The following is an 18,040-nucleotide window of genomic DNA, read 5'->3' on the forward strand; positions in this document are numbered from 1 at the left end:
TCTAAGTTCTATTTCTTTTTCTTTCCCAACTTGTTTTTGTGATTTAGCTACTTGTATATTAGTGGTATATATATGTGTATATATATAAGAAAAGTTGTATCTCAATAATGGACATTTTCCCAAATTTTCAAAGTTAATATTCAAATTTTCCAAAATGGAAAAGGCACAATAAAAATAAAAAAAAAAGATACAGAGAGTTAAACACATGAAGGATAAATTTATTCAGAATATGTTATTAAATCTTTTTACTAAAAATATGTTATTAAACTTACTGTATTGATTTAAACATGTATTTATTGAAACAAACATGAACCGTTAAATTATCATAAAATATATATTCTTGATCGAAAGGTTGGATATTTGAATCCTCCGCTCCAATCATAAAACTTACATTTATTGCAAAAAAAGAAAAGAAAAAAAACCAAGAAAGACCCGGACATGTAGGAAACAATTTTTAAAAGCAAAGATAAGAAAAACATGACGATAGCTTTGTGGATCATCTTCAAAGGAGGGTCACAAGCATCCTTCAAACAAATCACGTAACATACTAACATATAGGAATTGGAGCACCGTTCCACTCCTTTAAACATTCTAAGATAGAATTGATCATCTTTCCCTTACACAAAGCTGCAAATACTTTTTCACACTCTTCTCCCGGAGATATCACCTTTTCACCAGTTAGCAATTTTATTCCCAACTCTTCTCGCACAAATCTATATAATGGGTAAGATCTGCATTCCTCAATTTGGTTCTTAATTAGTGCATTTCCACTTTCATATGCTAACCTTGTACTTTCAACTTTATTTGACAAGATTGCCTTTAATTCCGCTTCAAAAATAGCAATCTTTTGGAAGATTGGTGTGTCTGCATTATTTTCATCATCACTATTAGCAAGTGTATGCTCAACGAAAACTTGTCTCAATCCTTGCATCAATGGGTAAGTAGCACTGCACGGGTCATCTATATAGGCAAAAGTGTACTCTCTATCGACAACTTTCAATAAGTTTTTCTCGAACAATCTTGAGGGATCTAGTGCACCATTAGTGGATGTTATCAAAACCTTCTGTGCTACAAGGATTATAGTGCTTTTAACAGCACTCTTCAAGTTTTCCTCTAAATGTCTTAAGTCAATTGCTTGGCATAAAGCAACTAAAAATGTAGAAGACATGAGTTTTAGAATGTCAATGGCTTCGGCTGTTTTTCTTGAGGAAATTAAACCAAGAGAGTTAATATCTTGGTTGTGTTGCTCAGCGCTCTGAACATGAGTTGTCACTGGATTTGCAAGATATTGAAGCTCAGAGCAATATGAAGCCATAGCGATTTCAGCACCTTTAAACCCATAATCCAAGCTCGGGTTTCTACTTGCAGAAAGATTAGAAGGCAAACCGTTATTGTAGAAATCATTGACGAGTTCTGAGAATTGGGCAAACATAAGCTTTCCAATTGAAGCAATGGCAAGACGAGTATTGTCCATAGAAACTCCGATTGGAGTTCCTTGAAAGTTGCCTCCATGCAAAGCCTTGTTCCTTGAAACATCAATCAAAGGGTTATCATTGACTGAATTAATCTCTCGCTCAATGGATTTTGTTGAGAACCGAATAACTTCAATTAGTGGACCAAGCCATTGAGGAGCAGTTCTAAGAGCATAACGGTCTTGTTTTGGCTTTTGAAGAGGATCCATTTCATGCAACTTCTTAGCCGTTTTCATGTAAGAACTCCCATCTAAAATGTGTTCCATGATTGCAGCTGCTTCAATTTGTCCAGGATGATGCTTTAATTTGTGGGTTAAATGGTCAGTAAATTCAGGCTTACCTTGCATAACTTCAGCAAAGATGGCCGACAAAATCTCGGACAATACAGCCAAAATATTTGCTTCAAATAGAACAATAGAAGCCAATCCAGAACCAACAGCAGTGCTATTGACAAGAGCAAAACCTTCCTTAGGTTGAAACTCAAAGAACCCAGAAGTAATACCAGCATGTATAAAAGCCTCCTTTGCATCAAGATTTTCTCCATTTGGACCAATAGCTTTAGAGTTTGGTCGACCAATAAGCAATCCAGCAATGTAAGAAAGAGGAACAAGATCTCCAGAGGCAGTAACAGTTCCACGAAGAGGCAAACATGGAGTGATGTTATGATTTAGAAGTTTTATAATGGCTTCCAAAATCTCAAATCTAATACCTGAGTAGCCTTGAAGTAGGGTGTTAGTCCTCACCAACATGGCTGCCCTCGTAGCTGAGTGGGACAAAGTATGGCTTGACTCAGTCCCACTTTCAGAAATCCCAGCATTTAAGAATCTAATAAGCTCCTTTTGGAGGGCCCCACCTTGTTTGGTTCTTCTATGGGATGTAGCACCAAATCCAGTAGTGATGCCATAACTATCAGTTCCTTTATTTAAACTCTCCATAATCCAATCACTACTAGCTTTAACACCAACTCTAGTAGACTCTGAAAGCTCAACAATAACATCAGAATTCCTAGTAGCGATAGCAGCAACTTGAGAGACAGTGAGTGTCTCACCATCAAGCTTGACAAGGGTCCTTTGATACTCCTCTACCATGCGCTTCACCTCATCAAAATGGCTTCCCTTGAGGGAATCAGCAGCCACACCCCAATTGAGTGGGTCATGAATGGAGCTCTTGGAAATGGTCTCGACTAGGGCCATTTTTAGTTGAAGAAATTAGAACTATATTCTTCTCTCTGTTTTTGTGTGAGTTGTAGGAGAAATAAAAATGATGCTATTAATATAGAAATTTGGATCAACTTTGTGTGGGGTTGGTGAGGCAAGTTGGTGGAGAGCAAATGATTCAAATAAGACAGTTGGGTTTTGTTGGAGAGTGTGGGAATGATTTTCAAACGTGGAAGTTTATAACTATACTCACATTACCTCCCAAATATTGATTTTTCTATCAAGAATTGTTAATTAATATCTAATTAATACTATATCGTATGTAGTTTATTAATTAATTTTAATATATATAACTATCTTAAGCTAAACGTAATTTATGAGTTGGTCCGATCAAAATACACAAATAATTATAAGTTGAGTGATATAAAATTTTAAGATCATGTCTAAAAGATGATCAAATGTTTCAATTTTGTGTACTAATAATTATTCTCAACTCTAAAAAAATAATAGTTAAGTTTTTTATTTTTCAATTTTAATTCTAACACATTTGCTAAACATTTAATTTGTATCTATGTATTAGCACCTTCATCTATTAACAATTTTTTAAAAAAAAAATCAACAAATATACTAAACACAAAATTTCAAGTTTAGCGTTTAATCTCGATACACACAAATTTAATCTTATAATTGATACATACATTATCATATTTAAAATATTGAAAACATCGTACATACAAATTATATACGAAATAAAAAGTTTGATTATCTATTAAAGTTAAAAAGTTTATCGAAACTGATTCAATTTGAAATTTGTTTCATGGATAAAAATACTAATTCTATGTTTTAAAAATGTTATTATACATAAACATACAAACTGGGGAGCCAAACTTAGAAACTAACACAAAATCAAAAAAACTCTGTTGAGTAGTAAGAATTTTCTTGGGTGATACGGTTGAAACTTGGGTAGGAAGGAAAGGAAAAAGTTACATTCATTACCAAAATTCAATTTTGTATTCATCAATATATGAAGTTTAGTGAGATGAGAAAGTCAAGTCAAGTGGTCCTATCGATTTGTTAATGTCAATGGTTGGTTTTGAATTTGATATCTCTCTTAGACAATGATATATGATTTTAAGTATGGTTTACATTTTGATGCTTTTGTGTTTAATCTTTTTATTTTTAAATATAAAAAACTAGAAACTTGTATTTTCATAATTTTGTGTTATTTCTTTTTAAAATTGAAATATCAATGTATGAATATTCTTCGAAAGTAAATTGCAAGACAACCTCAGTGTTAAATCGTTTCTTGCTCATTATTTGAAATTAAATAGATATTTATTGAAAGATAACCCTGTGCCTCCATTTAGTGCATCGTTTGAAATTAGATAAATAGTTTGTTTTTTTCAAATAAAAAATTGATAGAATTAATTGTATGGACAAAAAATCAGAGAAGGAAATAATCCTAAACAAAATTCGATTTTTAACAAAAAAAAAAAAAAAAAAAGTCGATTCTGATTTTTGTAAGCAATTAGCCAAATTATATTTATGGTATTCGATCATTCAATTATGGATATTTTAGAAATTATATTTAATAAATAAGAGCACAAATTTTTATTCAGACAATTCTTTTCTTTCTCTTTCAGTTATGGACATTTGTTCTTCGTTTGGAGTCCAAAGTTTAAATTGGGCCTTAGTCCAGCCCAAAAGCCCATGAAGAAGCTCAAGAATCTTCAGCTTTTTTGTTCATACGGCCCGTTTTTGTTTTATAATTTTTTAAAAAAGAAAAACTTATTGTTATTTAACAAAACATTTTTGGTTAAGACATTCTCTTTGATTATTTTTCCTTCAATTTTTCGTCGTCAATCATGGCTTCGCAGCTCCTCAAACGCGCCCTTAGAAGCCAGTCTGGTCAGATCTTCTCCCTTTCATCTAGCCTTAACTCTTCCTCTCCCTTTCCTTTTAGGGCTTTTTCTTCCGCAGCTACTCCGATCCGAGCCACTCTCTTCCCCGGCGATGGTATTGGTCCCGAAATTGCGGAGTCCGTCAAACAGGTATTGCTTTCTTTCCATGATCTCAATTCTGTTTAACTACGATAATTGTCCCGTTTTTGTGTACCTTTTGAGAATTTCCCTTGCAATAACTCGAGACAATTGATCTGAATTTGTTACTTCAACGTTTAATCGTGTGGTGTTGGGGAGTATTTATTTTGTGTTTTATTTTATGAGAATTTGTTTATTTTGTTCATGTCGTTGAGTTTTTTTGTTTCTATTATTAGATGATGATTCAAGAGTACTGCCGTTTTTTTATCTTTCCAAATCGTAGTAGTGTCTCAATTACTCTTGAAAATAAGAGGAAAATTACTTGCGCTTACCATTTTACGGAGCATTAAAAACAAAGACCGCTAGATGATATAATAGTAAATTTTCCTTCATCCATTAGCTAGGGTCAATCAGTGATTTATGACTGTGTTTGATGATATTATACTAGATTTACTTTAGTCCTTTGGCTTAAGCTATTGGGTGGATGGTATCAGGGCAGGAGGTCCTTTATTTTGGTACGTTATTTTTTTCGTAATTAATATTGATTTTCACTTGTTGGATCTTCTACATATTCCAAGTCCAGGTGTGTGTGAAAATGTTTGACTATCTAGTAGTAAAATTATCTTCATCCATTAGCTTAAATTTTTTGGTCAATGGATAATTTAAGAGTTTTTTTTTCTCTTTTTATCGCCAAATGATATTCACGGCGTTGTGTGATGTATTTCATTTTTCACATGTACAGGTGTTTAGAACTGCTGATGTGCCCATCGAATGGGAAGAACACTACGTTGGGGACGAAATAGATCCTCGAACTCAAAGTTTCCTCACATGGGAAAGCTTAGAATCAGTGAGACGTAATGGTGTGGGTTTGAAAGGACCCATGGCCACACCAATTGGAAAAGGCCATCGTTCTTTGAACCTTACCTTGAGAAAGGAACTTAATTTATATGCTAATGTGAGGCCTTGCTACAGCCTACCTGGTTATAAAACTCGATATGATAATGTAAATCTTATCACCATCCGTGAGAACACAGAAGGGGAGTACAGTGGACTTGAACATCAAGTAAGCATCTGTTATTTCTATCAAGGTAATGGAAAACAATCTCAATGTGATTTACATGTAGGCTTTCTTGCGTGCTAGGTGGTGAGAGGTGTGGTTGAAAGCCTTAAGATCATTACCCGTCAAGCAAGTTTACGGGTAGCGGAATATGCTTTTCACTATGCCAAAACTCATGGGAGGGAGAGAGTCTCTGCAATTCACAAAGCCAATATTATGCAGAAAACTGATGGTCTTTTTCTTAAGGTGCAACAGAATTTCAAACTATTAACTCTTCTCCCATATGCACTTTTCACTGGGTGTTGGTGTCCTCATCTAAAGTATTCTTCGTGTCTTCACTTTCAGTGTTGTCGGGAAGTTGCAAAGAAGTATCCTGAGATAAAGTACGAGGAAGTTGTCATTGATAACTGCTGTATGATGGTATGGGTTACTTTATGTTCAATAATCATAGCACTTGTAGGGGAAATTAATTCCTATAGTTGATGAGGAGGTCTGGCAGGGTCAATCTACAACTTCTAGTGTATTCTCCAGAATGTGTTTCTGATAATTAACTGATTTGATGATGAAATTTGGGTTCATAAAAAGTGTTTTCGCAGAATAAAATTTCATTGAATTATGACTTTTGTTATGCAAGTGTAAGTCAGATGGAACTGGTCTTCATTGTGTGTCTACTTTGTGCAGCTTGTGAAGAATCCAGCACTTTTTGATGTATTGGTTATGCCGAATCTTTATGGTGACATTATTAGTGATCTCTGTGCTGGTCTGATTGGAGGATTAGGGTTAACACCAAGGTAATGATGCCTCACTTTCATTTTTTATGGTAAGTTTTCAGATTATCTAACGTCAAAAAACATTATATTATGCAGCTGTAATATTGGTGAGGGAGGTATTGCTCTTGCTGAGGCTGTGCATGGTTCAGCACCGGATATTGCTGGAAAGGTTAGGCTTCATAACTTTAAGATCAATGCCTTGCATGACTGCACGGTCTTTTATTTTCTTTTCTTTGATCACATTTCTCTGATCTAGAACCTCCATTGTTTTGTATGTTACTTGTATGTATTGCTATTATTTATTTATAGGTTTTAAACTATTTCTAGGTTTTAATTTGCATCATATCATAGGGCTTAGCAGTGTCAATTTAGTTCTTGCCCTAATAATTTGTTTCAAATTCTTCTCTTCTATCAATAATCTTGACAAATGTTAACATGTCTTATCAACCTTGGAGTTCGATGTTACGTGACTAATAGATGGCTTTCTGACATGGAATTGCTTGATGTTCATGTGAAAAGAAAATCATGAGAATATTATTTTATTTATGAAATTAAATGCTTGAGACAGATGGATTACAATTTTGGAATTGCTTGGCTATATTAGATTACAATTTTTCATTTGTTGAATGTTCATCATAAGTTTTGTCTTTAAATTATAGAACCAAGTGAGTATTATTAGTAGGAAATGATATTAAAATTCATTCTATTGTTTAAATTGCAGTTAAAAGTTAAGATTAAAAAAAACAAAAAAGAACAAAAGTTTGTAGACTTGAGATTAAAAAAAATGTAGAAAAATGCAGTGCAGAGTAACAAGAGAATGTTTGTTGAAAAACCTCTTCCTAGAGAAAAAAAATTGCTGAAATCTCTCAAACTATTTTTTTAAAAAAAAAATTAAAACAAAAAAGAAGGGATAGAAAACACATGATGAAGAATAACCACTTTTCTCTTAATCGTAGTTTTTTTTTAGAAACCAACTTAACACCCTTGATAGGTACCCCCTATATATCAGAATCAGGAATAAATTTTCTTCAGAGGAAAATGGAGAGCAAAGGCCTGAGGAGCACGTGTAGTGTTCCAATAAAAAACAAAACAACAAGAAAACACATTAGTACAAAATGAATCTCAGGTAGCATTCATGGGAACTTAGATATTTTCCTTGACATTTATCTTCAAATTTCATTCATAGAGTCATTTAGAAGTTTAACTCGCAGTTAAACCTAAAAGTCCATACCAAAACCAAGATAGTACATTCTTTTCTACCTTTTCTAATGAATCCAATTAACAGGAATTCAAATAGGACTTTAAATTCACACACTTTTCCAAAGCTCGATCAATATAAAAGTAATTGACGAGGTTGAATATATGTTTTGATAAATGCACTTTCTTTATTAGAAAGTATTTTTCATGTATCTGAAAACTGGTTAAACTTGCACAGAACATGGCAAATCCAACTGCTTTGCTTTTGAGCGCTGTCACGATGCTTCGACATTTAAAACTCCAGAACAAAGCAGATCGAATCCAAGATGCCATCCTCAACACCATTGCAGAAGGGAAGTATCGAACAGCCGACCTTGGTGGTTCATCATCAACTACCGAGTTCACCAATGCAATCTGTGATCATCTTTGAGGAATGGTGTACATTTGCTTACATTACATTGCGGTATTGTCTCTGAGGAACCTTTGTGGAGGCTTTCCTTGATATCTTTTCATAGTTTCTCTGAAGAGTAATAAGTTCAGATCATATTGATGACTCTGAAGTAGCTTTATCCCAAGGGTGCTACTATTTTTTAACCATTGATCCTTTGCTGGCCATACCAAAGGAAAACTAAAATGGCCTTGTTCATGTAATCAGCCATACAATGTCAGATGATTGAGATCTGTTAAATTTTATTTCTACGAAAACATGGCTCTTTTTTTTTTTTTTGTTCCCATTTTTTGGTCTATGTTAGTCTTCATCACTATAGTTTGTAAAAGACGAAAAAGAGCAATCTTATTATCCTTGAAGCTTTGCCATAATTGTATCACGTGCAAATTAATTTATGATATGTTTTGATAAGCTGTTATTTATTAATCTATATCATGTTTTTTGGTGTCATTTTTGGGCAACTCTACTTCTGGTTTGTCAATAAGTTTGTAAAATTCACAATTAAAAAAATTGCCAATTTGATAACTCTTTGGAGTTCACAACTCCAGGTAAATATGTAAACAGTGATGAGGTTCAACTCGAGCTTACGCTTTTCATTTTTCCAAAGAATCTTAGTCCTTAGGCTTAATTGAATGCGGTGGAGGGTTAAAATTTCAACACGATGATGACTTTGTTCCAACTTCTTGCAATTGCACTCTTCCATCATCACATCAGAATATCCATAAAGAGTCATTTAGACTCATGGGTATTGACCTTGAAAAATCCGACTTTTTCATCCAAATTTTTTATGCTTTTCATCCAGATTTTTATATGGCAAGAATTTTCTATCACCCATAGCTCTTGCAAGTTCATTACTCCCAACTTTTCGTCACACTCCACGAGCTCGGTATGCCATCCCAAAAAGAACTATTGTTTTTTCCTGTATTCTCACACTCATTAACTAGAGTCTATGGAATTGCAATTTTAGACTCGGCAACATCATTTTTTATCGTTGCTATTGGAATAAGGGTGGCATCATTTGGAACAAGGGTGGAATGCTTACCAATTTTTACCTGGTCAAAAGTAATTTGTAAACTCTTATCAATATGGTAGTGTATCGACAAGTTGGGGTATCAAACCCAAGGTAATGGAAAAGAAGAATAAAAGAAATTGCAACAAAATTAAGGTAAATTGTGTTCAAGCAAGAAAGGGATAGACAATTTGTATTAGATTTTCAATTCAAAGTCAAGGATGTGTAAAGATTCACTCAAAGGATTAAAGAGAGATAATTATTGAAGAAAGAAATAAATCATATATCAAAAAAAAATTTCAACCCTAAAATACAAAAACTGATAATGTAAGAAGGCATGTGTTCCGTTGGCTCTTTAATAAATTTGCCGTTGTATAAAACTATGTGATGGTATCACTATTTGTTTTTTAAAAAATATATCTAATTATTTAAAAGCAATCAATATTTGTATAGTGATATGCCTCTACGTTCAATCATATCTATGACACATCATTTTAAATGAATTAAAAGATATATGAAAAGAAAAAAAATCGAATTGTATCAACTTTTAAAATATGTAGAATATAGAATGGAACAACCAAATGACAGTAGACCAAAAATTGTGTTGAAGTTTTGAATTTCTTTATCAGTAATTATGACTAATTTGTGTGTTGATCAAATACAATTTTGTAAAAAAATGATTTTATTAAAATCAGTGAATTTATAGAAAATTATATTGTTTTGTTAAAACAATTAGTAAGGTCATTAGCCAAAATTAACTAGAGACTAGAAATGGTAAATTTTGTTTTATCTTAGTATTGGAAATAAATGTACACAACAAAATTTTAATACTCACATCCTTGAATATATATATATATATATGTATAAATTTAGAAAGTTATTTTACACCATTAAATGTCATATTACCATCATGTTCATGAAATTTTCTAACTTAACTTGATAATTTTGATCCTTAAAATTTGAGCTTCAATTTAATTCTTATCATTTTAGTCTACCTTTGACGAGGGCTTAATTTCTATTTTTTTTCTTCTGTAGGTAAGTTATTATAACTCAATCTTGTACCCTAATATATCCAATTAATACAAATTAGCTTAATTGGAAACATTAACCCATCACCAAATAAATTATGTATGGGCTAATATGGTAGTAGTAAAAATGAATGGTTAAATCCCACTAAAAGAAATGGACTACATTGGAACATTTAAAACCATATAAATTAAATAAAACTGAACTAAATTCAAATTAAATAAATCTGATTAAAGCACTAAATTAAAACTATATTAACAAAATAATTATGTATTATACTATGAAAACTAAAATGGTAATTTACTGTTTCTTTCATTTTCTTTTTAGTTTACAAATCTCAACGAACCACAAAGAGGAATTGGGAATTGGATTCAAAAGAGCGCGTCATTCACAACCGCATAAATAGCGCGTGGGTGGAAAGAACGAACCGTTGGCTTGACCGATCGTGAAGAACTCGAAATGTTATGCGCCACCGCAAGTCTCGCCAGAAGAACGCCCAGCAAAAACTCCGATAACCGCCATGACCGATCATCTTCACCGGCTCCGTTCAACGACCCATCTCTTCAAACAGGCTTCCTCCTCCTTCTTCTCCAACTTCTTTACTTTCCTCCTCCTCTCTCTTCTTCTTCTCTCCTTCCGCTTACTCGTCGAAAATGGCACCCACCGTGTCACCTCCTTCATCGACCATGACCCCTCTCTCAACGCTCTCCTCTCTCGCCTCGACCCTCCTCCTAACCAAAGTCACCGCGTTGGATCTCTCGACTCCGCTCGCCACTTCCGCCGCCGTCATCCCTTTCTTCACTTCAAACGCGTCGGAACGCTGGACGACGACTTATTCTCCGGCGACGGAGATGAAGATCGCAGGCTCTTTGGCGCCGGTAATGGGTTTTCCCCTAATCGCAGTTTTGTGATGTTCACGCATTTTGACTCGATGTTAGGGTTTTCGGATTCCGTGGTCGATAATGGGATTAGCGTTTCGGAGGTTGTTCGCCCTGGAGTTACATTCAAAGCTCGGATTACGTCTTTGGATGTGAATGAAGACGGTTCTAAAAATCAGGATGAAGGGAATGGAGATCTTGAGAGGGAAAATGTCGACGGCCAACAGGATATAAACCGAGTGGTCAATTTACAATTTGTTAAAGGATTGGAGCTTGATAATTTGGAAACAGCTGCCCTATTCTTTATGGTGAGTTTCTTGTCTGCGGTGTATGGATGGGTTATACTTAGCTTTACTCTTACATATTCATTGGTTTTAGGGATGGTATTTATTTCAGTTGTTAATGACCTAACCGGGCGGTTTAGTTCACTGGTTGGTATAATTTGTGATGGAACCATGCTGGGGCTCAAACGGCTTTCTGGGTTTATTATCATGAAATGGGCAGTGAGGGATGCATTAACTCAGCTTCTTGGACTATGGTATTTTAGTGAAATTGAAAACAAATACTCATTTTTCAAGCTATTTGTGAGGTTAAAATTGATGCCATTTTCAATTATGTCTCCATGGGTTCAAGGTTTTGAGAAGGAGATATCTGGATTCATATCCACATGGTTTTTGATGGATTCACTTCTAGCTTTCCTATTTGCTGTGGATGCTTGGGCAGTTCTTGCAGATTCGAGGCGAAGTGGAAGAGAAATAGTGAAGGAAGGTTGCTATTTGTTATCAATCATGTTGAACCAAGCTGTCCAAATAAATTGTTTGGAAGCTATTTTTTGTGGCCCACTAGTGAGGGCGGTTATAGGTCGAACTTTGGGAAAATATGTTGCCATGGCTTTCCAGTCGGTCGTGGAGGTTTATTTTATGGTTACTTGGTTGGTGTTCTACCTCTCAGCTAGATGTAGAGATGCCCACGTACAGGGAAGGAGATTTGGTCAGAGAGAACTAGAGGGTTTAACTGATGGACTTAGGTAGTATTAGATAACTCTACTGAGTTTCAAATGCAGGCTCCAATTGGACTTTAAAATTAATTCACATCGATCTGTTACCCTTGCTGATGGCCCTCTGATTGAGATCACTTTTGTTCCCTGTAGTCTACAGAAAATTGTTGTGCTATTTTATACAAGGTTAGATATACTATTGTATATTTGCAATGAAATCATTTCTTTTGTTTGTAGATCGCATTCAATGGTTTGTAGAAGATATTATGTTGCCATCTATAAAAAAAGGAAATTGAGGATCTTGGTTTCTCTCGCCGTAAATTTGTGCATTCTCATTATGCAAGAGTATCTGTTGTACTTCTAAATTTTATGGTGGTAGACTGAAACGGCTACAATCGTAGTTGACTTGTTAATTGTCCGAAAAATACTACGCAGTTTTTTAACTTTATTTGACATGTGTTTACTTCCCACTAACCTTTGGTAAAGGTATAAAAAACCTTGAAATTGTAGTGGGTTTAGTATGATAGAAAGTCACGGGTTTTTCCTCAGAGGTCAGAGGTAATTTTTCTTTAGTGAAATTTTAGGTCCACTCACAGTCAAGTCGTTTGAGAGCGTGGATCTTTGCTTTTCTTTGTACCATAACTCTTGTATACTTATGCAATGTCCAACAATTTGGCCGTTTCTTTATTTTAGAGAATGTAATGGGGTGTCAATCACTGTTGCAGATTTTGCGTGTGGAGTTGGTTATCTGGCATTAAAGTAATTGCAATTTATCTGACTTTTAGAAGTCTGTGATTCTGTAGTTTAGTTGCTGTTGTTGTTCGAGATATGCAGAAAGGTTCTAGATCTATTACTAGGCAATTGGGCAGAAGTGGTCATTGGTCAAAGTGAGAGTCGAAAATTTTTCCTGGAGATAAAATGTTGCCAGCCGTTATGGCCCTTTTAAATCACATTTGTCCTTTGTTCTTGGAGGTCAGAAAATGGATTATTTCTGGAGCTATTTTCCTTTACCTGAAATATCTGGAACAAATCAAGGCCTGTTATCCTGCCACTGTTTTCAAATAAATGTCAGTCCTTACCTAGCTCACTAATTTAGACATTAATGACCACAATTGGTGATACTTCGTTGCTTGTTATAAATGACTCGACACTTTATGATGATTTCCTTGGAATTTTTACATTTCTTCCATTTATGGGTAGCATTTTTCTTGCTTGTAAGAATAAGACAACAAAATATTTACCATGTATTTCGATTTGCATCTTATGAGATATCCAATCCAAAGTTCCCATGAACTTATTTTAAATTCAAGTTGGCCAATTTACGTTTATTAGTCCTGATTTAGTACACTTAGGGATGGCATAATGTGGCTAAATTTGGGTAGGTCCATTTACGTCTATCAAAATTGGTGTCTAAATTAACTATGCATCAGAAGTAATCTTTACTGTTCATTTGTTTTGGGGGGGTTGACCTGATCACTAGTTATATCTGGTGATTTAGAGGCCCTAATTTCTATTTAATTCAGTTCAATTACTAGTCAAGGTAGTTCGAAATTTTAGATTGAGTTGTATGGACATAAAATGGATATGCCTTTATATATTATTTAGATCATGTCTGGTGGGACAAGTTAGTGACTTTAAGTAGCTTTGTATATGAATAAAAATATGACGTAGGCAAATTTTGTTTGGTGCGGGAAGCAGTAAAAGCTGTCATTTTGAACTTTCATATGCATAATTGAGTTCATAGCTCTGAGAGCTTGTCAAGTCCAATATAGACGGATTCATAGATCTAGTAGTCTAGACTAGGAGGGACAGTGAATGGTGTTCACTATTTTCCCATTTTCTTACTGTGATCAAAGATGATGGTTGGAGCTTGTTGGGAATTAGTTATGGAGGATAATGCAAATAGCATGCAAGCTTTAAAAAATACTATAAAACATCATTTGCGGGATTGTTATTATCATTAATACTTGCAGAAAATGTTCCAGATGAGACTGATTATGTGAAAGGTGTGAGAGAAGGATGCAAAATAGGCTTGAATAGTTCCATTTGATTGCCGGGTTGCACAAGTCAGAGGAAATTGTTTCGAGTGACTTGTTGAATATGATGAAGCATATGCAATATTTGGTGGTAACTGATTTGTTGTTGCTGTGAAGGACTTTCAGCAACTTGCTGCTAAAAGCACTATTTTCTTATAAAGTGGCATTAGGACCCAAGTGATAACACTACTTTTTTAATCAAGTTACATTAGTATACAACAAATCGTGGCTAAATACATATCAGCATTCTCAAAGAGGATTTAGATCTTCAGAATAAATGAAATTCGACAACAACCTATCTTCAAAGACGCAAAGGGATTTGCCGGTTATCAGGTGCGCTAGCGCGATCGACAACACTAAGGAAAAGGTTCTCATCACAAGGAATGCAGAGTTTGGAGTTTGCAGTGAAATCAAACTCATCTTGTGCTTGATCCAGCAATGCCTTGAACAGAGGGTGATTGAGAAGGCTAATTTTGATTACAAACCTTCTCTTATTCTCACCCACATAGACAACCAAGTGACCCTTGGGGACGTCTCGCGGGATGAAGCAATCCTCATGCAAGGGAGACCACAAAACCCATTGGCAGCAGTGCTCACAGGCTGTGCAAGGTACAACTTTACTCCCTATCTTCCTCCATTTGTTTGCACATGCTCTTATAAACCTCCCCTTCTTCATATTCAGTATGTAGCTGTAGCTAGTGAATTTGAGAGAAAGAGAGATAGAGAGAGAGGTATGGTATTAAAGAGAAGCTGATAGGTATATATAAGAGTGGATGGAGAAGACTATTAAATGGTTGACATGATAGATATAGCTAAGCAGTGGGCTTCGTTTCTGTATGGCATTTTCTCTTTGACAGTGCATTTTATATTATAGTAGATGCACCTTTGCCGTGCTGTACCGATTTACTTTATTATATTATTGCATCTCTAAATGATACGAATTGTACGAACATTCATGGCATAGTTTTGAGATGAGAGATTTTATATATTCAAATATAGAAAAATATTATACTTTCCATATGGGGAAGAGAGAGATAGATGGATCTGCCATATGAAATCTCTTTCTTCTTTTGGCAAAGCATGGTGTAATGGTTGACTGATTTTTTTCCCCAAAGTTCTTGTAGTTAAATTTGTAATGGACCCACATGATTGGAGTGGACAAGAGATAAGATTTGAAAGAGGGGATGGAGATAACTTTCTTGGGCTTAGTGGCGATCCCACTTATTTCTATGACTTTTAAGTTTTAAGCTTGGATATTGTAGAATATCAATTTGTTCACACTCATAGAGGTGATTTCATCTCTTCTAAGCCACTTTTTATTGATAAACTTCATGCATTATTGCTCATGGAAGATGAATTTTCATGGTAGATAACTTTTTGGATAACTGTATGATCATTGTTATTGACCACTATGAGTGCTCATCTTTATTTGGTAGTTGCTTTGATTTTAGGCCCCAAAAACTATGTTTCTCGTTGAAAAACAAGGGAATTATGGATATTGATGTTTATTCAAATTATCTTGGTGTTGGGAGCACTTCCTACAAATTTTTTTGTCTGAAATAGAAAAAGGAAATGACAATGTACTACATAGTAATAACTGCAACTAACTTTTTGAAAAAAGATATCACTGTTCTTTCAAATCTAAAAAATTAGTGGGATCTATTATTCTACAGTAGAAACAAACTACAAAATAATATACATTTGCTTAGAAATAAACCCCATAAGAAAGTAGACACGCTCCTATACCATACTTAGTAAATAGCCTTAGCCAAGTTTCATTCTTTTGCATAACCATTTCAACGTAGTTAATTTGACAATATTGATACGTCAGAATCAGCATAAAGCAAAGTGTGTATATCTTATGAAAAAAAATACATCATCACTTGTCTTATTCATCATAGCTCTTGAGTCATATTTAAATTGTTGCTCTTATGACTTATCTTTTTTTTTTTTTTACATATTTGGATTGATTTGAGCGCACCATGAGATGTTAAGTACTTCATCAGAATCTTTATATCTATTTTATTATGAAGAATTTGGTTTTGGTGTACTATAGCCGTACAGTTATGTTTATTTGAAACAGTACCTTATGGCCTATGGGATTCTTATCTTAATATTATGCAGAGAAAGCAGCTGCATCCATTTTTCTTTCATCTGCCGCAGAAGGTTTTGTTTTGGGATAAGCTTCTCTGCAGCATTACATCTGGGTGCAGGTGATGGGCCACTCTCACTCATACATAACTTTTATTTCAGTTTTTCAAACCTCTTTCTTCTTGAACTTCAATAAATTTTACATATATTTTTGTTTGTTTTCATATTGAAGTCTAGATTTGGTTCCTTTCAGAAATCAGTTCCTCGTATCTGGACCCTTTTTTTAAATTTTCTTCTCAAGTCTGTTCGTATATAAAGAATGAAAGCTGAAAATATTCTCCTTACGAGGAAAATGTAGTCCCATTTCATAATATAATTTTGTACTTTGACTCAGTCCTTTGTACTCTTAATTTATTAAAGTGGATAAGACCTATGATATAGAGTTCTAAGTTTGATCAGAAGGATCCTTCTAGTAGTGTAGCTTCAAATAATTATATAGAGCTTTAAACTATAATTTCCTTCAAGTTGAACCTACAATCGTTTCCTTTGTTCGTTATTTCATTAAAAAAAAAATTAATTTGTTCTCATTTCATATTATTCCCTTTTATGTGCATAATGAGATGAAAACAATACATGAAATAAAAAAAAAAGGACTGAAATGCTCCCATTATGGATTGATGGGACTTGCGTTTCTAGCCAACATTATTTTAAAATATCTTTTCTTTGCCTCAAGTGTGTTGTTACTGGATAAAAATGATCACTCTGATAATGTGTTTGTCCTCAATGCCTCCAAATTTTCCTGAAGTAGTCACTCAACGGTCTTTGATGGTTATACAGGTATCCATAATACCAACGAGATGGATGTTGTGTTCCAACGACTTCTTAAGTTTCTATGATCCTAATAAATAAAATGGATAATTCATAGCAAGATATCCATGTTATCTTAGTACAATTGCAAGGATAGAAAGAATATGAGACCAAACTTTCCAATTCAAGGAAGGGAATGCATGTCAATTATCATTGAAGTAAAGTCGATGTGTTGTTGATTCTTAGGCATAGTGCTTCATTTTCCTTCCCTAACTTTTTTTATATAATCTTCCTTTATCTTAGAAGTGTGAAGATAGAGAGCATATTATTTGGAGCAATCTAACATATGGAGAAACTCTGGCAACAAGAGGAGACAAAGCAAGAGGCAAGTCATGAAAGATGAAACATGCTAGAGGAATAATGAGTTTCCCTTTTTTCTTTTTCTCTCTTCTTTTGGTAAAATAATGTGTTGAATTGAAACATACAAATGAATTTTTGGGCATTATGATGATAAAAGTGTGGTGAAAAGGTAGGATGGGCAATGCCCCCCAATAATTTCATTGTGATTCCAACCTAATCCTCTATGCTCCCATATACAATATTCTGCTTAAAACCCTCTTTACTGTGCCATGCCTTATGATTTTATTTCACATTATTTCTACTTTGCAGAATATTCAAACCCACTTTTTCTTAACATCTTTTTATGCATTCATGGTAATGATATTGATAATATAGTCACACCATTCAACTCTTTCAAAACAAGAAAGCAAATAAAATTTTCTTTTGAACTTTCAATATTTTGTCATCTATCGCGATTTTCTTCTTCTAAAAGCTAACATATGAAAGTGGAGATTCAAATCTTTAATTCTTCTTCTCTTTTGATTTAGCAAGTATGAGTGAAAGACTCAAGTTATAACCATGACTATTAGTGTCAATCATTAACAATAGAATCTAACTTTTTTTTGCTATATTTTATAAATATTTTATGTCTAAATTATCTTTAATTAATTCATGTAGTTCAACATTTGACACGTCAATAAATACAATATCAATTTA

The 18,040-nt window shown here is 34.1% G+C and overlaps 4 protein-coding genes across 5 annotated transcripts; 2 read left to right on the plus strand and 2 right to left on the minus strand.

Moving 5' to 3' along the window:
* Positions 1 to 292: 292 nt before the first annotated feature.
* LOC101219091 (phenylalanine ammonia-lyase) lies at positions 293 to 2,750 on the minus strand. The gene has a single exon (XM_004143212.3). It carries the CDS (start codon positions 2,663 to 2,665, stop codon positions 548 to 550), a length of 2,118 nt encoding a protein of 705 aa, XP_004143260.2. The 5' UTR covers positions 2,666 to 2,750; the 3' UTR covers positions 293 to 547.
* Positions 2,751 to 4,414: 1,664 nt separating this feature from the next.
* LOC101219331 (isocitrate dehydrogenase [NAD] catalytic subunit 5, mitochondrial) lies at positions 4,415 to 8,535 on the plus strand. The gene is made up of 7 exons (XM_004143213.3): positions 4,415 to 4,680; positions 5,411 to 5,731; positions 5,810 to 5,971; positions 6,071 to 6,145; positions 6,407 to 6,516; positions 6,592 to 6,664; positions 7,931 to 8,535. The coding sequence occupies exons 1-7, from the start codon at positions 4,495 to 4,497 to the stop codon at positions 8,120 to 8,122; spliced, it is 1,119 nt and encodes a 372-aa protein (XP_004143261.1). The 5' UTR covers positions 4,415 to 4,494; the 3' UTR covers positions 8,123 to 8,535.
* A 1,899-nt stretch (positions 8,536 to 10,434) lies between these two features.
* Positions 10,435 to 17,629, plus strand: LOC101222329. 2 transcript variants are annotated; one of them, XM_031886731.1, is made up of 3 exons: positions 10,435 to 11,361; positions 16,211 to 16,299; positions 17,288 to 17,629. In XM_031886731.1, the coding sequence occupies exons 1-3, from the start codon at positions 10,696 to 10,698 to the stop codon at positions 17,325 to 17,327; spliced, it is 795 nt and encodes a 264-aa protein (XP_031742591.1). In that variant the 5' UTR covers positions 10,435 to 10,695; the 3' UTR covers positions 17,328 to 17,629. The 2 variants fall into 2 exon arrangements, with proteins under 2 accessions (XP_031742591.1, XP_031742592.1); XM_031886732.1 differs by having other exon boundaries at positions 17,291 to 17,629.
* On the minus strand, positions 14,253 to 14,881 carry LOC105436017 (indole-3-acetic acid-induced protein ARG7). The gene has a single exon (XM_031886733.1). It carries the CDS (start codon positions 14,760 to 14,762, stop codon positions 14,388 to 14,390), a length of 375 nt encoding a protein of 124 aa, XP_031742593.1. The 5' UTR covers positions 14,763 to 14,881; the 3' UTR covers positions 14,253 to 14,387.
* Positions 17,630 to 18,040: the final 411 nt, after the last annotated feature.

This window comes from Cucumis sativus, chromosome 6 (assembly GCF_000004075.3).
Source record: "Cucumis sativus cultivar 9930 chromosome 6, Cucumber_9930_V3, whole genome shotgun sequence".
Taxonomy (NCBI): Eukaryota; Viridiplantae; Streptophyta; class Magnoliopsida; order Cucurbitales; family Cucurbitaceae; genus Cucumis; species Cucumis sativus.